We start from the raw sequence: 23,733 nt of genomic DNA, 5'->3' as shown, positions 1-23,733 counted from the left end.
AAGTCAACACACCATACGCATTCTTTATAACCCTATCGACTTGGGTAGCAACTTTGAGGCATCTATGGATGTGGACCCCAAGATCCCTCTGTTCCTTCACACTACCGAGAATCCTGCCATTAACCCTATATTCTGCATTCAAATTTGACCTTCCAAAATGAATCAGTTCACTTTTTTCTGGGTTGAATTCCATCTGCCACTTCTTTGCCCAGCTCTGCATTCTGTCAATGTCCCATTGCAACCTACAACAGCCCTCCACACTATCCACAACTCCACCAACCTTAGTGTCATTGGCAAACTTACTAACCCACCCTTCCACTTCTTCATCCAAGTCATTTATAAAGATCACAAACAGCAGAGGTCCCAGAACAGATCCCTGTGGAACATCACTGATCACAGAGCTCCAGGGTGAATACTTTCCATCTACTACCACCTTCTGCCTTCTATTGGTCAGCCAGTTTCGTATCCAGACTGCCAAATTTCCCTGAACCCCATGCCTCCTTATTTTATGAATGAGCCTACCATCTGGAACCTTATCAAATGCTTTACTAAAATCCAATTACACCACATCCACTGCTCTATCTTCATCGAAGTGTTTTGTCACATCCTCAAAGAATTCAATAAGGCTTGTGAGGCATTACCTGCCCCTCACAAAGCCATGCTGACTATTTCTAATCAAACTGTGTTTTTCCACATAATCTCTCAGAATCCTCTCCAATAATTTGCCCACCACAGAAGACAGACTGACCGGTCTGTAATTTCTAGGATTATCCCTATTCCCTTTCTTGAACCAAGGAATGACATTTGCCACCCTCCAATCTTCTAGTACTACTCCAGTGGAGTGAGAGGACGCAAAGATCATTGCCAAAGGGGCAGCAATCTCTTCCCTCGCTTCCCGTAGTAACCTTGGGTATATCCCGTCTGGCCCAGGGGTCTTATCTATCCTCATGTTTTTCAAAATTTCAAGCACATGTAGTTCCAAAAACCAGGATAGTGAGAAACTTGGAGAAGAACTTGCACAAGGTGATGTTCCAACATTTCTGCTGCCCATGTCCCTTTAGTGGCAGAGATGGGGGCTTTGGAAGGCTCTGCTAAAGCATTGGTCAGTTACCACAGCGCATCAGGTAGATGGTACACTATGCTTTCACTGTGAAGCAATGAAGGGAAGTAGTGGACAATACTGGTGTGTGTCAATCAAGTGGGCTTTGTCCTGGATGGTGTCAAGCTTAGAATGGATGTTAGGTGTGGAAATTTTCATCCTGTCTAAGTAATAGATAATTGATCAATTCAATTAATGTTTACTGACCAACACAGTAGAAAACCCAAGTTTCATACAAAAAGTTACATCAATATCACAAAAACATTAAATACCATGAGCTGTGGCCACTAAATAGATTGCACCATAATGTTAATGCTATACAGAGTATATTTTACTGTTTTTAAGTATTAAAAGTAGTCAGTCGAGTTTATAAAACAGAATCCCTTTTCTACTTGAAAGTGTATTCATATGGTTTTATCCTAATGTAAGTGACATGTCAAGCAAGCTTATTTCTTTTTTAAACTACAAGTTTTCCATTTGCCACTTGAAAGGGGTGACAATTTGCTGGTGTATAGCTTTTATGAATTACAATGACCATTTGGATGAGGAATACATCAGCTCCAGCATCAAATACTGGTACTTTTAAAATTATTAAGCATTCACCATTCACTGCTGAGCCCAATTTAGTCTAGCCCGAGGTCCGTACACATGCTCCTTTGTATGGCACAAACAGACTGTAATTAGGAATGGGATTTCTGGATGGATTTTCCTTCTCTAATCCGCTGAAGTTGAGACCAATTATAGAATTCCTACCACCACCCTGACCAACACCAGCTAACTACGCATAGATCAATAACTGAAACATGAACCTTCCTGCATGGCTTAGTTAATCCTTCTATAAACCTCATTAAACCACCACCCAATGATTCTCTTGGAAATGTATTCTTATAAGATAGAGGTGGAACAGGGGATTTAGATTAGGTCTCTTGCTGTTTAATACTCCATGGACACTGATAAGCACACAAATAAATAATCCTGCTGCAAGAACTACTGGTCAAGCTCCTTTCTTGAAGGGGTAATTAAAAGTTAGATCAATGGGACAAGTTTTAAGAAATGGTCTTAAACAATAGGTAAGGCCTCAGGAAGGAATTTGAGAACTTAGCAGCTGAATGTACAGTCAGTAATGGCAGTGTGAAAGAATGTGGAATGCAAAAGAGACCAGAATTCTCTAAATATTGCACGGCAGAAGGCACGACGTTGACAAGGTGTGAAATTGAGGCATTGGTGAATCTTAACTAGACGTTGAATGACACTATATTGCTAATGAGATGGAGTACATTTTACTGTCTTCTGATATGAGTGCAAGTTGCATATGCAATGAGAATAATAATAGTATTTAATCAAAGGCAATCTAGCAAACATAGGCTGATAAAAAGTGACCAGGATTTGGAGTGGATTCAGAGTTAGGATACAGAAAAGTTTTGGATGAGCTCAAAGTCAAACAGTGTAGGGGATGATCAAATCATCCAGAGAACTGGAATACTGAAGTTGGAGATAAAAAGCCTGGATAAAGATTTGCGGATAATCGGGTGAAGAGAGTCACAGGCAAGGTGTTGTTAGATAGATGGAAGCTTGGGCTCTTTAAGAGGAGGAGGACTGGAGGCAGTTTGGAATTACATATTATTCAGAGGATGCAAGCAGGTTTATTCAGTCTTAAACAGGAGGAGGAGGGGATGGGGGAAGATGGATTAGCAGTCAACAGCATGTTGGAGAAAAACCAGCCAAAAGCATTTGCTTTAGTCTTCCTAATATTTAAAGTAAGGAAATTCAGTCTAAAGATTGGATGACAGACAAGCAGTCTAAGAAGCAGTGGAAGGATTAAGTTGGAGCTCGGTATTATAAGCACACATATGGAGCCCTCTTGTGGGAGAATCTAGAACTAGCGGTCATAGTTTTAAACTAAGGAATTACCCATTTTGGGCAGATGAAGAAACATTTCGTCTCTCTGGGTTAAGTGTCTTAGCATACACCCTCAAAAGGCAGTAAATGCAGAATTTTTCAGGCAGAGGTAGATGGATTCTTGATTACCACAGGAATGAAAAGCTTACTGAAGTTATGCAGGAATGCAGACTTGAGGTAAAAATTAGACTAACAATGATCATATTGAATGGCAAAACAGGCTTGAAGCGCCGAGTGGCCTACTCTTGTTCCTTGCTCGCATGTTCATGTATTCTGATAACATTGCCAAGTATCACGACAAAGATGAGGAATTGAAAATGGAAAATAATAGATTTTTTGGAGGGGGGGGGGGTATGTTGTTCACATGCAATAATGCTAGAGCAAAAACAAAAGTCATTGGCAGAAATTCTTCATTATGAATGGATCAGATGGGGTGGAACCATACAAAGTCTTACTCAGTTGAACAATTGGAAAGCATTAATGAACGATGGTGTGCTCAGTTATATCAAAGGATGCAAAAAAAAAAAGTAAAAAAAAAGGGGGATCACATACCATGATTGCAGCCAAAAGTATTAGTTTTGTGACTTTGATTACAGCTGGTTCTACCTTGGCAAGGTCAGAAACCTGCTTCAAGGAGGTACATGCAGGATAAATAAGAATAGATCAAGAGAGCAAGACGTGGACCTGATCAACAAGATATACTTGAAAAGGGTATGACGGAATATTAAAGAAACCAAAAGAAATGTTCAGGATTAGGATAGTGGAAAGGAGAGAACTAGGGTGAGATAGTCTTGGTCCAAGAAAGCAGAGCCTACTGGTGTTTGATCTTGTGACAATGACTGAACTAGTTATGGTATATATTTAAAGCTGCATCTCTTGAGTTTGAGGGGGGACAGGAGCCCTACCAGGTGCAATGATCACACTGACTCAGTTTTTCTGGAGACAAGTGGAAGCAGCCAAACATGAAATGAGAAAAGAACGAGACTGGATATTAACCTACTCTCATACCTACTTTCTAAAACAATATACTTAAAACGTTTGTTCAGGTAATTAAAAAAAAGTCCAACAGATACATCTTCAAATCGGAGCTTGGTTGAACTTTGTACATTCTTCAATAAATTAAACATGAAACCAATGAATTATTCCTGCTTGAAAACCAGTTTGAGAGAAGCTTTTTAGCAAAATGTTTGACATTATAAAGATAGTGGTGGGCAGATATTGAATCTAAATCAGAATTATTTTAACCTGTTAAACCCAGCTTGTGAAACTTCATCTGATTTGATTTTACTGCCATGTTCTTTATTACTATAGGATCCTTCAGTCAATGGCAATAGTTTTGTACTCTGATGTTACTTTAATTTCATAAGATTTTAAGGCATGTATTAGTTGTTTTAGAGAATGCGAGGCCAAAATGCTGGAATAGGTCCAATACAGGATTGGTAGTCATGGGTATCTCAAAAACAGTAGTTATCAAGTGTTTAATTTGTAACCTATAAGCCTTTAGTATAGATTGCACAATTGTTTGACTCAATTTGATATGTCCTCCTGCTTTACAACGTGCTACTTAATCCTGGACTAAGGAGGTGAATTTGCACGTTGTAACAGTTTTTAAATCAATAATATTCAAAATAGGTCATGACACATCTCTGGGGTAGGTGGGACTTCTGGCCCAGAGAAGTTGTAGATATTTCTCAACCTATTTAGTGATGTTAAAAGAGACTTGAACCGAAGCCTCCTGTTTCAGAGGTAGGGACAATACCACTGCACTCAAAATCTAACCTACCATTTGAGAAGGACTAATTATTTCACTTGTTGATTACAATGCTGCCAATTATCATTGATACCCTTTTGTGGGAGCATCCCCTCAGTGGACAGGTAAAAAAAGTAATAATAATGTTAAAGCACTAGTATTAACTGAATTGACTGGCTACCCAGAATGCAGCATGAGATTTCAACTGCTTAATTTGATATTAATTGTTTGTAGTAACTAGGCTCTCGTGGTGCAGTTCTAGTGTCTAAACCTCTGAGCCACCTGCTCTGGAAGTTGGTAATAAACATCTCTGAACAGGTTCATTAGACTATATTCCATAACCACCTGTTTGGCACTATTTAGAAACAGCCTTCTAGACATTAAATACATACTTCAGTCAAACCTATGTGCTGTTTCTTGATGAGGCTTTGTAAACATCCACTCAGAGTACGAGTCAGTAGCAGGTTGGTGGCTTTTCTGAGCATATCATCTATTTCTGTTGAACTAAAAATCAGAATTAATTTGCATTAATATGATGCACTTAGTAAGACTGATCAATCAAGTGCTTTTCAAATAACCAAAACAATCTTAAATTATGTTGACAAATCAGTATCCAAGGTTCCTCTCAAGCATTTCTAAAGGGACTTTAATGTAATAACTTTTAAAGTATGTCATTACATTAAATGTCCACATCGCAAGTTGCATTAATTGTAATGCCTTCCACAGCAACTAACAAGTGACAACCTACAAACTACGTATGCAGTTACAGTAAAGAAATAACTCTGGGCACATGAACATTGAACCAATATTCTCAGTTTAAACAAAACCAAAAAAAAACCAACTTGATTTAAATGTATTTTAAGCAATTATGAATAAAAGACAAATTAAGCAGCTTTTTAAACTTCCATCTGTCCCACTTTTAATATGACACAAAATAAAGTCATACAGCAAGGAAACAGACCATTCAGTCCAACTCGTCTGCGCTGACCAGACATCCCAATCTGACCTAGTCCCATTTGCCAGTATTTGGTTCATATCGCTCTAAACCCTTCCTATTCATATACCCATCCAGATGCCTTTTAAATGCTGTAATTGTACCAGCCTCCAGCACATACTGATAGCTCACTCCACACATGCACCACCCTCTGAAAAAGTTGCCCCCTTCGGTCCCTTTTATATCTTTCCTCTCTATGTCCTCTGGTTTTGGACTTCCTCACCCTAGGAAAAAGACCCTGGCTATTCAATCTATTCATGTCTCTCTCGATTTTATAAGCTTCTATAAAGGTCATTCCTCAGCCTCGAATACTCTGGAGAAAAACACCCCAGCCTATTCAGCCTCTCCCAATAACTCGGAACCTCCAATTCCAGCAACATCCTTGTAAATCTTTTCTGCACCCCCTCAAGTTTAATAACTTGCCTCTTCTGGAAGGGCAAGCAGAATTGTACGCAGTTTTCCAAAAGCAGCCTCACCAATGTTCAGTGTAGCCGCAACATGACATCCCAACTCCGATAGTCAGTGTTCTGACCAATGAAGACAAGTGTGCCACACGCTTTCTTCACTACCCAGTCTACCTGTGACTCCATTTTCAAGGAACTATGCACCCGCACCCATAGGTCTTTTTGGTAACACTTCCCAGAGCCGTATCATTAAGTGTATAAGTCCTGTCGTGGTTTGCCTTACCAAAATGCAATACTGCACATTTATGTAAATTAAATTCCACTTGTCACTCCTTGGCCCATCTGCTCAAGGTCCTATTATGATCATAACTTTCTTGACTGTCTACTACACCATCTATTTTTGTTAGATCTGCAAACTTACTAACCATACCTTTGAAAGCTGTGGACCCAGCACTGATCCTTGTGGCACACCACAGGTCATAGGCCTCCAGTCCAAAAAAGCAACCATCTACTGTATAGCAACTGCAGATTCTTTTCAGGGAAGTTACAGAAGAAACAGTTGAAAAGCCCTTGTTTTACCTAAACTTTTAAAAAAAAAAAATCACCAGAACTATTTTACTATTCATTAGATTTGCAAGAGGGGTACCTACAAAGTAAGTCTGGATTCACTTACTGTCCAATCTTTCCTGTAAATTACAGAATTATGTAGGTGAGCTGAACCTGTGGCTTTAACGTTCTCACCCAACACAGTTGAACGAGAATAATTTTTAAACTCATAGCTTAGGCTTCTCACATAATGGTAATTTCTAGCAAAAACCACCTAAGAGATTTCAAACGTAACATACTTCAGTAGCAAATCAGTCTCCTTCGAAGTCTGCAATTGTTTTGCATCTATTTTAGATGAATTATTCATGCATCATTGCTACATTTTCATTATTTTTACAATGACACCATATTAAAATTTCAGGTATAGAATTCTTTCACACTTCTTACCCATGCTTAGCTTTACTAAATCTTCAAAAAGTACACAAGTGTCACAAATTTGAAATTGGCAAGCATATTTAGGATATGTTTGCAGGCATGGATTATGGCATTTTCCCCTGAATTATCTCATGCTCACCTTCGATGAAGAGATTCTGAAAATTTAAGGCTTGCATAAATGAACTCTTTGAATTCCTTGTAGATCTCAGGTACTGACTGAGACACTGGAAACCTCTTTGGAAAAGGTTGCTAAAAGGTTGTAAAAAACAAACAAAATATTTCATCAGGCCAATTTAAAAATAGAAAACACATTTGATTTTTGTTTTAAGGACTGCACAGATTTACATCTTTCAAACAACGTACTAGGATTTCAGAACCAGGAAACAAATAGAATACAAATAGCAGATGTGACATAAATCCCACTAATCTAACCCTAAACTAACAAAAAAAGTTATTGAAATACTTCATATCAAAGCATTAAGTTTAGAAGATGTCCTTACATGCAGGGAAACAGGTCAGGACTGCAGAGCTACAGGTCATTGAAAGTACAGATGGTAAGTAACTGTGGGGTAAAACACTAAAGCCACCCCGATAAAAGGGGAACACTTTAAAAATGGGAGTCTGAGGAAACAGAAAACACAAGTTCAGTGACCAAATAGTCAACAAGTAACCAAGTAAAGGAAAATTGAAACTATTTGACAATATCAGTATGGAATATATCCAGAATTCAGATTTTAGGTGAAGGATCATAATTTGCTGTGTTGAAATTAAATCTTGGGATTTATTACCCATGATGGACAGGAGTTTAGTCCTGTTGAATAAGTAGTTAATACACAAATATGCACGTTGGGTGAAGGAGTCAGCCATTTGGCCCTTTGAGCCAACTCCATCATTTAATAAGATCATGGCTAATGTGAAGTAGTGCAAGCTCAACTACATTCCCCAACCCAATAAACGTTCATCCCCTTGCTCAGCAAGGATCTACCGACCTCTGCCTTAAAAGTATTCAAGGACAACTTACACCATCTTTTTGGGAAGAGAGCTCCGCAAGATAATCTGAGAAAAAGAATTCACCTAATCTTGGCCTTAAATGGGTGATTCCTTGGTTTTTCCAATGGTGACACTTAGGTTGAGATTTTAAGAGGAAACATCACTCCACATCCATCCTCTTAAGTCTTCTCAGGATCACATTTCAATCAAGTCACCTCAACTTTTCTGAACTTCAGCAGATAAGCCTACAGCCCAATCTTTCCTCTAATTTCCAAATATCAGTCTAGTACTGGCTACACTGCTTCCAATGTATTTGCATCTGTCCTTTACTAAGGAGCCAATATTGTGTACACAGTATTCCAGATCCAGTCTCAGTATCTAGAATAACTGAAACACAACATCCCTACTTTTGTACCAAGTTCCCCTTCAAATATTCTGATGTCCTTAATTACTTATGCAGGGCACAGCAATTGTATTTTGAAATTCATGCACCAAGATATCCAGATTACTCTACATCGGAGTGCTCCACAATCTCTCAATATTTCAATAATGGGTTTGTTTTTGCAGCTAAAATGGAAAATTTTACATTTTCCCACATCTTTGCATACTCACCTAACATTCATTTGTAGCCTCGCTGTATCCTCTGCACAAGATACATTTTTACCTATCTTTGTTCCACCAGCAAATTAAGCAACAACTCTTTTGGTCCCTTCATCCAAGTTATTTTTATAAAATTGTAAAATGCAGGGGCCCCAACACTAATCTCTCTAGCACATCACTGGTTAGATTTTGCCAACTAAAAAGAACCTTTTATGCCTACTCCTTTGCTCGTTAGGCTGGCCTAACATTTATCCATTCTTCAGAATGGAAACTCTTCAGTGTCATCTGACAACTATCATCACAACCACTACTAAAAACAGGATAATTTTTGAAATTAAGGGAAGACGACATAGGAGTAGGTATTTCCAGCTGAACTAACTTCCCTTCCAAACTTTCACAAGGAAATTTCTGCTCAAAAATAATCAGCCTTGAAGATGGAACAAAAAGTCATTTTTCTTTTGCATCAGCAAACAACCATATTCCAATCAAGTGTTGCACAAGGTATATACAGGGAGCAATGCCAACACATTGCCATTTTCTTGCACTGTCTCTATAGACCTCAGACCGCACAACTTTAATATTGAAAGTATGCAAAAGATTCACGTCTACTTGACCTAAAGCACTAAGACAGAGGCGAAAGTGTAGTTCAGATTTATACTATTGCTAAAAGGATCCACACCACAATTAAGACCTAATTTTTTCCTCATTTTAAAGAAATATTTGAAGAAATAAGTTTGAACAAACTAAATTTATTTCTGAATATTTTAGGTGCAGTTATTCTGTAGCTAATGCTTTTAGATTAGTCGCTGCAGAGCTGACAGAATCTTGTTAATAAACTACCTAGCAGTAATTTAGATCATTAGCTCCAAGTTGAAACAACTTTTTGTGGACTTGGTAAGAAGTTTCTGCAATCTATTCCTTTTAATTCAAAAGGAATCAACTCAATTGTGAAGGTTTAAGCATTATATTCTCACTATTTTGCTATTTACATTATATACAAAAATGAACTTAAAAATCCTCAGTAGATTATGCAGTGTTAAACCCAAGCAGTATAATGCTGCCTGAAGAAATTTCACAGTATTCCCCACCTGGAATCAGATCAAGGCCTCACTCGGAGCTTTACTGAAAATTAACACTGCGATGCAGCAGAAACTATTTTTAATTTCATTAATGTTGCAGCATAAATAAACTGGAAACAAATTTGAGTGGTCTACAAGATAAATCTGAAAGTTGATAATGATGTCACTGACCTTTTCAAGCTCCGAGTCGTGAAATGGGAATCGACTAATTATTGTTCTGTATTCTTCTTCATTTGCTACTGGAATAGGACTGCAGTTGTCAGACTCAAAGATTTCCCTGTTTAAAATAAGATTTAATGTCTCTGAAATAGCACCATATACACCCACGCAAACTCTAGATAGAAAACAAATCATGCATTAATAATGTCATGACTAGCAACTAATGAAGTGGTGGAAGAATTTATTTTAAACTTAAGTAATTCATTTCAGGGATTAGGGAAATTTTAAAATGATGATTACTACTGCTGGGAATTCAGTGCTTGATATCTTTTGCATTCAACGTCCGTGTCAAATAAGTAAAGCTCAGGGATAACATGAACTACATGGACAGGAAAAATACTTTACTCTCTACCCTGTTATAGAACCAAGCCCTATTGAAAAGAATAGCTTCTAGTATTGCATTTACCACACAGCCATCCTTATGTACTCACTAGGCCATGCTTTCATCTTTAATGTTAAATGTCCACCTTAGAGATATTTGCCTACTATGGACTATTAAAATTAGTTTCACTCAAGTCTTTAAAACGAAGAAGGAAAACGTGTCAGCTCTGATTTAACATCATCCTTAAGCCTTGATCAAAATGATGTTGGTTTGAGACCAGTAAAAGATTTCACTTCCTTGTTTTAGTTGATGCTCAAGTCTAGGGTTTAAACAAGTAAGAGGTGGCGACTCTATTTGGATGAGGAGAGTCACCCTGTTAAACAGGAATACTTTGAGATAGAAATTGGTTGAGTAAAGATAATGATAATAAATAGCAGCACTTTGATATAAAAAGGTGACTGGATAGAACATATTTCAAACATTACCAACCTAAACACAATTGCCCATTTCTTTAATAAAGTTTCACTGTACTGATCCCGGATCTCAAGTAATAAGTCGAACAGTCTGTTCACAGGAAATCCATAGCCCTAGAAAAAAATTCAAATCAAGAGAACATATGGACATCTGGCAAGCAGTAACAAACTGATTCAGTTGTTTGAAAATGAAGAACTGCATGACAAATACTAATCAATTTTCATGATTTAAAGTTTAATGCAAAAATTGAACACTGAAGAGTGACACGCAGAATTAGATGATGGCTGGTGTTTGCAGAATAGCAGCATTTCCAAAGAGATTTTTTTGTTCTGGTTAGGTTTAACATCAAGCCACTTTATCAAAAAAAAATTTTGGCTCAATTTTTTGTACTCTGAGGGGGGAAAACAACGAGGCCCCATTAATCCAATTTTCAATGGCCTTCAGAACAATTGGAACAAAGTCAAAGTCAAAGTCAATCACAAGAATGGCTATATGAAAAGAAAAAAACACTTGTCTCAACTGCTCAAAATGTCTTACAAAGATGGTTCCAACATACAACTTCCAAGGGAAAGCAGCTAAATTCTGAACATGTTGGATAGGTTGGGCTTCAGTTCTCAAGAGTACGAAGTCCTCAACTTTGGTCCAAAATGCTGGAAAATTTGAGGCAAAAATCTGTTTACAGCATTCTATTAAAAGGAAAGATGATTCTAACCACATAGGTTGAGTGTGTGGGACCAATGCAGCCTAGAAAAACCAGTCTCTAATAACAGTCTCTAATAAGACTGCCATAATTTTTAAGATGGATTCATATGTCAAGTTTTGGTTCAGTAACGGTTGCCTTACAGTCACAAGGATAGAGTACAGCTAAATATTGTGTTCACTGAGCTATCAATTTGGAAGGCAAACTACAATCTGAAACTAAATATATCAAGACAGAAAATGGAAGGAAGTAGTAGTATATCTTCAAAAATAAAAAAATGGAGAGCATAACATTGGCTAGATCAAAATTTGTTGTTGCTCTCCAGTCAGGCATTGTATAGTTTGAAAATTTTGGTACAATGTGGGAACAATCCATGCTGTGGGAAGGTGGTGGATAAGCTGGACAAATGTACTTTCTGTAAGCAGATAGAGAAATGGAGGCAGCCAACATCTTCTAGTCTGGCCCAGGTGCAGTGAAATCAGCTGCAAAATCCTCACCCCTTTTCTGATGAACATCAATTAATAGAACAAACATTTGAACCTTAGGTTTCCAGGTCTTAACCCAACACCATACTTCACAACATAATCTAGAAAGTTGGCTTTACTTGGTTTGGTTTCCCCAGTTAAAGTGCCTTACTCTAGAAGAGATGTATTACTCAGTCCCAGGTTTCACATTCCACAAACTTATTTGATCAGTTTTATTTAACAACGTAGAATAATTATCAGAAAGCTCATGAAATTCTAACCTTAACATCAAAATCATTTGAGCTCAGCTGTATATAACTGACAGTAAAAGATTAAGTATAATCAAACTGAGAAGTAAATTGTTCCAACATCTTTATCAAGACATCCATGAAAACAAAGTTATGTTTTGTTTTACATGACTTGTACAACTCTTCAAGAGTAGTACATTATTTCATACCCTGGATGGTCTTAAAATCTCTCTCCCACTCCTAGACAGGTCACAAGGTAAACATATTGGCTAATGAGTCCTCCAAACCATCCATCCCTTTCTATCTGCATTTGTTCCCTTACGTCTAGCCCCTAAATCTCTCAAACCCTTCCCTTTGTATGTCATTCTTCATTGCAGCCTTCTATGTCTGTTTGTCAATAGTATGATAGCTACTGCTGATCATTACTCTTATTCCTGTCAAACATCAAACAGGAAAGCCTGTAGGCACTTCCTCTATTGTCATAGTGTTGAAACAAGACTTAATGGAATGTCTTAATGTAACATTTCTCAGCATTAAAATTGAAAAACCATTTCAAAACTGTTTACACCCGCTGAGTCTAAGGGCAAGGCTCTTGAACTTTAATAATAGGGGATTTATTCAGATTCTGAAATTTATCAAAATGTTAATTACAATACTGTATAATTTAACAGTGAATGTAGAAAACTATAATAGTGACTAACACCTACTTGTAAAGTGTCAGCATAAACCACGATTAAATTCTTCAGCTCCAAAATAAGGTCAGGATCAGTGCAATAGGACTAGGAGTACAAGATTAAAGCCAAGTTAATACTTTCTAGAAAACACATGACTGTGCTCTCCCAGAGAGAGCAGAATTACAAAAATACACATTTTACTATGTGGTCACTGTTATTTTCAATTACAATTTATAAATAACTCAATGTGATAAATAGATTCCCATTCCATACCACTGCAATTATTTTTTTACTTCAAACCAAATACTCATTACTTGCAGTACTCATATCACAAGTAATCATTTGCAAAAGTGGATAGCATCATGCAAGAACAGCAGCATATTAGTCAACAACCATGATGTCATTCGACAATGATGAGGAACTAAAAAAAAGGCAATAAATTGAAATAATCCTATATTATCCACATCCCTCAATGAAGTGACTATACTATTACACTATACATTTTCTTCTCAATTTCTTAGTTTTGAAAGAATCTTAAATTTACAGTTAAATACTCTGTAGGTATTTTATCCAAAAGCGAAACAGGCAAACAATGGTCTGCATAAGGCAATGGTCAGGCGAACAGCCTTGCAACTGAATTACATTTGTCTCTTTACATGTTTTACTCTATTATAGAACTATTAGTAAAGTTTGCAGTCACTAAAACAGAACTGAATGAAGTATGGCAGAACACTGTGGCAGGTAGACCAGTTGGGCCATTAGCTATTATATAAAATTTAGCATAAATGCAAAGTGCAATTTATTCAGTACTATTGTGAAAGCATACAGTTTGAGGTTAAATGCTGAAGCACAATTCAAATTAGCTTCAATGTTTGAACAATACTTATTCAGTTTATGGATTAGATAGTGTTCTACTGTATGGCAAAGATTTTAATTTAGTGCATAAAGGGGACATTGCTAATTTCACTGGGTGTATTTTGAAAACAGTGCATTTAGAATGATAATTAGGAACTATTTCCTGGTGGTGCCTTCAATACTGAACTATTCAATCTGATCTAATGGAGAGGTCAGCTGAGACTAATGAGGACAGATTGCAACAATAACAGCAGATTAACTCTGAATATTCTAAACTGTCAGACTAAAAGCATGTTTGGAAGGCTAGTCAGTTGTAAATCATTTAAGGATTATGCAAACAGCCCAGGGCTGTGGCTCAAATCCCAATTCTACTGAGATAAACAAAAGCCTGGCAGGTCCTTTCCCAAATTTAAATAACTTAATTACAAAAAGTCAAAAGAAGGAAGATGCAACCATCTCTCACTTTAGCATATACTTGTCAACAAACATGAAACACCTGACAATTGGCAGTGTTACGAAGGGCAGACACACAGCCTCCCATAGTCAACTGCAATTACAATTATGGAAGAGAAAACTTTGATTTCTGAACATCAAAGACTTGGATTTTTGACATGTGATTTAGATTTTGCACCTCCTACACAGCTCACTAAATACATAATATACTTTTAACTTGCACCATGGCACAAAAATAAGTGACACAACTCCTTCATTATTAGTTCCAAATACCACTAGATCAAACTAGGTTTAAACGATGTTGCGGTGCCGGTGTTGGACTAGGGTGGACAAAGTCAGAAGTCACATGAAACCAGGTTATAGGCCAACAATGATTCACTTCCAAGTACAAATCCTCAACTTTCATCTTAGACACGCTGGTTCATTCGCTATAATGCGGGTTTGGAGGTATTCAGAGAAAGCAGTCTATTTCAGCAGACTTCAGTAGACGTGCAGTTATGAAAACATTGATACATTCAATGCACCAGATCTGAATTTGTAGTAGCAGCATCATATACTAAACAAAGTGGTAAGAAGGTCAAATTCCCAGATGGTATGCCTGAAACTATGCTGACATGTGACAGTGTTTATTTTGTTCTTGAGATGGTTTTAAAACACTGCTACTGAATAACTTACTGAATGAGTTCTTAAGACAGCAATAATTTTTGAAAGTGCCATATTCCATAGCTCATCAGTAAATGCTCTGGTCACCAACCCTTGTGTTGCATGTAATATGTGATCTTCCACCACAAAAAATCTAAAATCAAAAAAGTCAGATTTAAAAGAAGGTACAATGCTATATCACAGAATCAAAAACAGTAAATTTTTAATATGTAAACTGCTTCCTATGTATTTTTATAGAATCCCTACAGCTCAGAAAGAGGACATTCAGCCCAGCAAGTCCACACCAACCCTCTGAAGAGCATCGCATCCAGACCCAGTGCCTCACTATTTGCGTAATCCTGCATTTCCCATGGCTACTCCACCTAGCCTGCACAGCTTTGAACTACGGGAGAAAATCAGAGCGCCTGGGAAAAAAGCTACGCAGAGAGAACGTGCAAACTCCACACAAACAGACAGTGACCCAAGGCTGGAATCAAAGCTGGGTCCCTGGAGCTATGAGGCAGCAGTGCTAACTGCTCAGCCACCCTGCCACCTATTAAGTTCATGTTGTGTGTGTAATTTATGTGTGACAGTAATCAAGATTAGTGCAACAGGTTAGTTCAGTCTTATTCAAAAATGGCATCTATTTGCACATGAACCTATTAGCTGACATCTCAGGACTATCTAAGGAGTCAACCCTTTGGTCTGGAAATGCTACCAGTAAGCAGGTCTGCTACACCAGCTCCCACATATACTGTGGAAAATTATCCTGGTTAAAATTAAAAATTGTGGAGTAGTTGCAATAGCAGGCGCACCAAGTTGCAAAGCATCAATACTTTAAGACACTCTTCCCCACCACAGATGAATTACTAAGCCTTCAACAGGTCACAGCACTTACCCAACAATTTGGTTAAAATATTTTCTGTAGCCTTCAACAGTTTCATGCTAGTACAGAAAGGAGGAAGTGGAAAAGAAATTTACCAGATGATCACAAACATACGAAATGCACGATGACATGCAAATCTCAACAATCATTGTGAACAATACCATGCTTGACTGTGGTTGCAATACCAATCCTGCTTGTTTCCTTCGTTGTTTCCTGTAATAATTTTCGAAGGTTTCTCGATCGCCCTACAGCAAAAACATTAATCAAATTCAAAATAATTTAGTTTCACATATCTACACAAATTCTCTTTATCTGTAATTATTCTCATTGTTAAAAATAGGGAGAAAGTTAGCTAATTTCCTAACCAGGATGATAAATGGCAGGAGGCAGAATGAATAATCAAGCACATGCACAGGACGTGCACGGTGGTGGCCCCAAAAGATCTATGCTGGGTCCTCAACTATTCATCCAAGTCATTAACAAAGATGATGGCTAAAGCATCACATATCCAAATTTCAAATGCAGGAAAATGTGACACCATTCACTTCAGAGCTAAAAAGCATAGAATCAGGTATTTTTTAACATGATGGAAAGGGTAGAAACAGTGGAGGTCCAAACATCTCAGGGGCTTACGTGCATAAATTGTTCAAATATCACAGACAGGTAAGCTAACTATTCAGAAGGCTAACGACACCCGCTGGGCCCTTCTTGTGGATCACCCTAGCTGCATTGCCTGTTGTCCTTCCACGGCAGGCAGGTGTAGAATGAGAAAGTTAGAAGTCCTTGGGCTTTGTCAGATCACACTTGGATGACTGACTTCTGAGGGCAACATTTTAGGAAGAATATTTTGGCATTGGCAAGCATATTCCTAGTTTAGCCAGACCTTCAGGAATTAAAATTAGGAGACATCTAAGCATGAAGATTGCAGCAGTTTGGAATTCTCTTCTGGAAGTTATAATTGATATTACTTCATTGATAACTTTAAAACAATTTTGCCAAATTTTGTAATGCAAAACTATTATGGGATTTTGGCAATGGTAGTTACGTGGAACCAGGTTGCAAGTCAGCTATGATCTCATTAAATAGCAGAACACCTCAAATTGTTAAATAGCCTGCTCCAATTGTTATGTTCACTCAAATAGAGTCAGAGCTGAACAGCATGGAAAAGAAACCCTTTGGTCCAACTCATCCATGCTGACCAGATATCTTAAATTAGTCCAGTCCCAATTGCCAGCATTTGGCCCATAACCCACTAAACCCTTCCTATTTGTATACCCATCCGGATGCCTTTGAAATGTTGCAAATGTACCAGCCTCTACCACTTCCTCTGGCAGCTCATTCCACACACGCAACACCTGGTGTGAAAAAGCTGCGCCTTTTAAATCTTCTCCCTCTCACCTTAAACCCATGTCCTCTAGTTTTGGGCTTTGCTACCCTAGGGAAAAGACCTTGACTATTCAACCCTATGTATGCCCCTCGTGATTTTAACCACCTTGTATAAAGGTCACCCCTCTGCCTCCGACCCTCCAGGGAAAGCAGCCCCAGCCTATTCGGCCTCTCCCTATAAAACTTAAACCCTCTAGTCCTGACAACAGCCTTGTAAGTCTTTTCTGAACCCTTTCAAGTTTCACAACATCCTTCCTAGAGCAGGAGACCAGAACTGAATGCAGTATTCCAAAAGTAGCCTAACCAACGTCCTATAAAACCACAACATGACCTCCCAACTCCTATACTCAATGCACTGTGGTAATATAGCTCTCCTGTATCATTAGCTGTAAGCTGTTAGCTGTAAACAGACTTGGCACGAGCTTTGCATTCTCTGCTTGATGGACCAGTTTTTTTGCCCCCAGTTGATTTTTAAAATTGGTAATTACACACTTCTGGAGCAGGTGGGACTTGAACCTGGACCTGTTGGTCCAGGAATAGGGATACCACCACTGCATCACAACAGGGCCCAAAAAGTAGTCACTTCATAGTGACCTCAGCCAGTGCAGGAACTGAACCCATGAACCCATGTTGATGCATCAGTCTGCATTACAAACCGGCCAGGCAACTGAGCTGGTCAACCTCAAACAGCATAAACTCTGTACTCGGGCTGTCTTGAACTATTAACCTCTTAACAGTCGAACTTACTGACCAATTGCAAAGACTGGTATGCTTAGGACCTGGTGAGTAGCATAGGATCCCAAAATAGCCTGTTGCTCAAACTAATTGGTGGGGTGAGGGGGGGGAAGAAGCTGAAGTATTATCATCCCCACAATCTTTGGACTGTTATTACTAACCATTTCTGGTAGATAATCCCTCAAAACCCTTGCCCATGAAATCAAATCTCCAGGGTGACTCAACTCCTGAAAACTCAAGGAAAATTGGTAGTTGTTTATTTACCTCCCAAGACATTCAGCTCCTTTCAGCCCAAGTCTGCTGTACCATTCAATGAAATCACAGCTGATCTAATAATCGTCAATTCCATTTTCTTGCGTTTCCCCCCCCATTACCCTTGATTCTCTCACTGTATTTTAAAAAAAATCAGTTTTTTTTATTTCAGCCTTGAAAATACTTAATGACCTGGCCTCAACAGCACTCTGCAGTAAGGAATTCCACAGATTGGTTACCTTCAAGAAATTCCTCCTCACTTGTTTTAAATAGGTGGTGACCTCTTATTGCGAGGTTATGCCCTCTGACCCTAAACTCTTGTAAAAAGGGAGAAACAACCTGAGTCTACCCTGTCAAGCCCCCCACAAATATTACACATTTCGATAAGACTGCCTCTCACTTTTCTATATTCCAATGAGAACATGCCCAATCCTCTCAATCTCTCCTCCCTGGAATCAGCTGAATGAACTTGTTCTGAACGGCCTCCAATACCACTATAATCTTTCCTAGGATAAAACGGGTCCAAAACTGTTCACAATATTTCGGATATGTGCCTAGTATAGTTTTAGCAAAACCTCCCTACATTTATATTCCATTTCCTTTCAAATAAAAGCCAACATTCCATTTGTGTTCTCAATTACTTACTAAGCTTGGATGGTAGCTTGTGATTCAGACAAAAGCTTTGTTCCGAAACTTCATGCAGTCTCTCAATTTAATACAGTTTCTCTATCCATCCTGCAAGTGTATAGCCTCATATTTCCCCACATTATATTCCAACTGCCAAGACATTTGCCCCCACTCACTCAACCTGTCTATCCCTCTGCAAACGGTGTCATGCTCACCATTTACCTTCCCACCTACTTGTTATCCACAAACTTGGTTATAATACATTCACTTTCTTCAGTTATTAATAAGACCATAAGACACAAGCAGAAATTAGGCCATTCAGCCCATCAAATCTGCTCCACCATACAATCATGGCTGATAACTTTCTCAACTCCATTCTTCTGCTTTCTCCCCATAACCCTTTATCCCCTTGACAATCACGAACCTATCTATCTCCATCTTAAATATACTCAACAGCCTTCTGTGGCAGTGACTTCTGTAGATTCACCACTCTCCGGCTGAAGAGGCTTCTCTTCCTCTCCGATCTAAAAGATGATCCCTTTCTAAGGCTGTGCCTACAGGTCCTTGTCTCTCCTACCAATGGAAACAACTTCCCAACATCTGCTCTGTCCAGACCATTCAGTATTCTGTAAGTTTCAATTAGATCTCCCCTCATCCTTCTAAACTCCATCAAGTATAGACCCAGAGTCCTCCAATGTTCCTCATGTTAAGCTTTTAATTCCTGGGACTATTCAAGAACCTCCTCTAGGGAGTGTACATCTTTCCTGAGATATGGTGCCCAAAACTGTGCACAATATTCCAAGTGTGGCCTGACCACCGAAGTACATCCCTGCTTGTATATTCAAGTCCTCTCAAAATAAATGCCAAAGCTGCATTTGCATTCCTAACTACTGACTCAACCCGCTCGTTTACTTTGAGCGAATCCTGGACGAGAACTCCCAAGTCTCTTCGCTTTCAGACTTCTGAATTTTCTCCCCATTTAGAAAATAGTCCATGCTTCTACTCTCCTTATCAAAGTGCATAACCTCACACTTTCCCACACTGTACTCCATCTGGCACTTCTGTGCCCACTCTCCTAACTTGTCCAAATCCTTCTGCAGCATCCCACATCCTCAATTCTACCTGTCCCTCTACTTATCTTGGTATCGTCTGCAAACCTAGTCAGAATACCCTCAGTTCCTTCATCTAGAATATTAATGTATAAAGTGAAAAGTTATGGTCCCAACACTAACCCTTGTGGAACACCACTAGTCACTGGCTACCATCCTAAGAAAGACCTTTTTAAACCCAACCGTCTGCTTTCTGCCAAACAGCCAAATCTTCTATCCATGCTAGTACCTTGCCTCTAACACCATGAGTCCTTCTCTTACTCAGCAGCCTCCTGTGCGGCACCTTGTCAAAGGCCTTCAGGGGGTCCAGTTAGAATTATAAATAATTGTAATCTACTTGTAAAGCATGTTGGACAACTCTTTTCACTGTACCTCCATACATGACATTAATAAATTAAATCAAATCATATAATTGCACTTCCAATATTGATCCCTGTGACATACCATTAGTTACAGATTTTCACCCCGAATTTAAGTTTCTTAATTAATCACACTTTTCCAAGTATTATTATATTTAGAATCATTCCCAACTACCAAGGATAAGTTGACTGGTTTGAGATTAGTTTGTTATTTCTTACACCCCTTTTTAAAAAGGGGTTAACAGTTACAATTCTCTAGTCCTCTGGAGTTAGAAGTTTAAAGAAAATTGCAAGATTAAAGCTATGCCCACAATTTACACCTGTACCTCCCTCCGCATCAGATACATCTGATACTGGTGACTCAACTGAAAATGTATCTGGTCCAATATATCCCCAGTGTTTCAACTACCTTTTTCTGACTTTAGCAGAACCCCTCTTCTCGTAAGAGACACTACTATGCAGCGTAGTCATAGTATCTCAACCATGCCCTCTATCTCCAAGCATAAATTTCTTTTGGTTCCTAATCTGTACCGGTTACTTTGCACCTCTCATTTTGATTTTTTTAAATGCACCCCAGAACTTTATGTTCAGCTTGTTTTTCACCTAATAATAAACCATTTGTCAGATGACTTACCTGGCCTTTTCTGCTTAATCTTAATCTATCATCTGAGCCTGTCTTGTTTGTCTTACCTCAGGAACGTACCTAGCTAGTACAGGAATTATCTCCTGTTGAAAAGGCAACCCATTGTTCCATTAGTCCTGCTTGCCAATATTTGTTTCCAATTTATCCAATCCAAATTGGTTCTTCCTCCACTGAAATGGATTTCCACAATTAATTTTTTTCAAAATCTGGATCGGTTCTGTCTGTACGTTAAAGGGTGATCACTGTCCCTTAAAACATTTCCCCCGACTCTTCGATCAGCTTATTCCTCATAACCTAATCCAGTAATGCCAGCTTCTTCACTTGGCCAGTGATCTCCAAAACTCTTAGCATAATTTAGAAATTCTTCCTCCTCTCTGGCCCATCATTATCATCCCAGTCTGCATTAGGATAATTAACATCTCTCATTGTCACCACTTCAACTTTTGTCCCACTCTACAACTTCTTTGCAAATTTGTTCCTCCATAAATTTTCCCCAATAGTTGGTGGCCTACGAAATAAACTAAGTGTAAAGGGACTTCTATTGTCTCAGAAATAACCAAACTGATATAGTTCATGTGTCAACTAAGACATGTCTCCAGCAGTTAAAATTAAAATCAGTACTGCCATCATTCCTCCCATAGTTCATGGACATCTTGTATCCAAGGACATTTAGAATTCAATTCTGTTCATCCCACCTCTGAGATCATATGTTGATGTAGCTATCCAAACCAGAAACTCAAACTGATTCACATATATGTGCATTGTAAACCCAATTTACCGAATTCTCTTGCTCTGAAACCATCTTGCCACTTTTTACTCTTCCAATTCCTTATGCTTTATTCTTTTATTTTATTCATTCATGGAATGTGGGTGCGTCTGGTGGGCCAGCATTATTGCCCATCAGTAGTTGCCCTTGAACCGAGTGGCTTACTGGGGCTTTTCACAGGGCAGTTTAGAGTCAGCCACAAAGCACCTCAATTTTCCTCAAAGAAAACAAAAAACCTGCAGATACTAGAGATCAGATTACTGGGCTTGAAGCATTAACCGTTTTTCCTCTACAATGCTGCCAGACCTGACGAGTTTCTCCTGCACGCTGTTTTCTTTCAACATTCCTCTGAACCAATTTCCTGGTTCCAAATCCCCAGTTTAAACGTATTCCCTCCCAAACAGCACAAACAAAATGCCCACAAGGAATCAGTCTTGGCTTTGCTCAGGTGCAGCACATCTGGCCTGTGTATGTTTCTTCTTCCCAAAAGAAATCAATGTCCCAGAAATCTAAAGTCCTGCACCATTTCTGTAGCCATGTATTCATTAATTCAAAAAACTTCATATTTCTCTACAAGCAAAACATAACATTGAGTAATTTGATGTTATTACCTTTAAGGTCCTGCGAGATAGGTAGTTTCTCCCTAGAGAAACTACCTGTCACCAGTATTCAGACCTGAATACTAGCAGGGCAGCCAGATGCACCCCAGGAACTTGTGCACTACTGTCTAGACTTTTGCCCCGATTGTCTGGCAGTAGAACCCATTCCATCTCTGCATGGACACCCTTATAAATGCGGCACGATCGTATCCACAAAATGGTCACTCATGAAACAAAAACACTTCAGATATACCATAATAATGTCAGCTGCCACTCAAACTCAAACTTGGAGCTTAAATTGATCACACTTCCTACATGTCTGTCCACGACATGGGAAGCATCCTAGAGCTCCCAGGGAACGAAATGTATTCTTTATGGAAGAGAGTTGATCTGTCATGCTTCTGCTCATTATGAGGTTAACTGACTGACTGCTCGGCACCAAATCAAGGGCATTGGCAAATAACCCAAAAGCTACTTGAGAAATTGCCATGGCAGAAACAGACAGACATCGAAAATGAAATGAAGGAATTTAAAAATTACAGCACTTTGGGAAAAATGCAGTGGAGTGTGAGTGAATAGCTCTACCAAAAAGCTGGTATAGGCAACATGGGCCAAATGCCCTCCTTCTGTGCTTATGTCATTAACTTTTGCCATAAAAGCATACAATGTGGAAAGTCTTGAAGGTTTTGGATAGATTTGTAGCTCGGGTTGTGGATGTTGAGGCTGGTTTGTTGTTTCGCAGACATTTCGTTACCATGTCATTGGCTTAATTGGAGGCTGCATTGAGGATGTTACCCAGCATGGTAACAAAATGTCTGCGAAACAAACCAGCTCAGGGAGCCAACCAACCTCAAAGTCTTTGTTTCTCAACAAAACTACAAAACCACAACCCAAAATTAAAAGCGTGATTTTGTGTCAAGAAATCACTTGTACCTCCTTCAACACATTTTCTAAGAAGAATGAAAGTTGACTTAGAAGAGAATGGTCAAACCATGAATTTTCAGTAAACAAATTGCTCTCCTGTAGAACAGGAGTTGGATGGCATTTAGCCAGGTTTTTGATTACTAAAGGCCAAGGTTTGATCCTTGGGTTTCTGGAACCTTCAGATGTTACTGGAGAGATTTGATGGAAAAATGACTTATGACATAGTCTCTGAAGTTTCTTCAGAGACTAAAATGCTCAAGTGCTCAACTCATTCCATTCACAACATCTTATTTTAAAAACACCTTCCTGAGAAACAGAAGGTACCAGCTCGACCAGGTGTTAATTTGCATCTAATATATCCTTCAATACTTCTTCAGCCTTAAATTGAAACAGTCAAGTTGTTATTATGCTATACCTAAATCACTCATGAAACAGAAAACAAGTTTGGATAAAACTTCTCCAGACAGTCAATCAAGTTGCAGTACATAAATCTTTTAAATCTTTAAAAACCCTTTGTTAGAGGATCTTCCAAAATAACTAAGTTGTACATTGGATTGTCATCTGTTTGAAGAAAAACAGAAGCAAAGGTGGTGGTGTCGG

At 38.6% G+C, this 23,733-nt stretch overlaps 1 protein-coding gene across 1 annotated transcript in view; it reads right to left on the bottom strand.

Moving 5' to 3' along the window:
- Positions 1 to 23,733, bottom strand: part of exoc6 (exocyst complex component 6) — a 74,418-nt gene that overhangs the window by 6,720 nt on the left and 43,965 nt on the right. Inside the window, exons 9-16 of the mRNA XM_048608831.1 lie at positions 15,895 to 15,978; positions 15,746 to 15,792; positions 14,881 to 15,001; positions 12,931 to 13,002; positions 10,827 to 10,924; positions 9,968 to 10,073; positions 7,267 to 7,376; positions 5,141 to 5,252 (exon numbers count right to left, since the gene is read on the bottom strand). Of these exons, the coding sequence (XP_048464788.1) occupies positions 5,141 to 5,252; positions 7,267 to 7,376; positions 9,968 to 10,073; positions 10,827 to 10,924; positions 12,931 to 13,002; positions 14,881 to 15,001; positions 15,746 to 15,792; positions 15,895 to 15,978 (750 nt within the window). The remainder of the gene's footprint in view (positions 1 to 5,140; positions 5,253 to 7,266; positions 7,377 to 9,967; positions 10,074 to 10,826; positions 10,925 to 12,930; positions 13,003 to 14,880; positions 15,002 to 15,745; positions 15,793 to 15,894; positions 15,979 to 23,733) is intronic.

Source organism: Rhincodon typus, chromosome 20 (assembly GCF_021869965.1).
Source record: "Rhincodon typus isolate 14 chromosome 20, sRhiTyp1.1, whole genome shotgun sequence".
In the NCBI taxonomy this organism is placed as follows: Eukaryota; Metazoa; Chordata; class Chondrichthyes; order Orectolobiformes; family Rhincodontidae; genus Rhincodon; species Rhincodon typus.
Note: the sequence above shows the minus strand (reverse complement) of the source record. Positions and strands in the feature narration are given on the sequence as shown.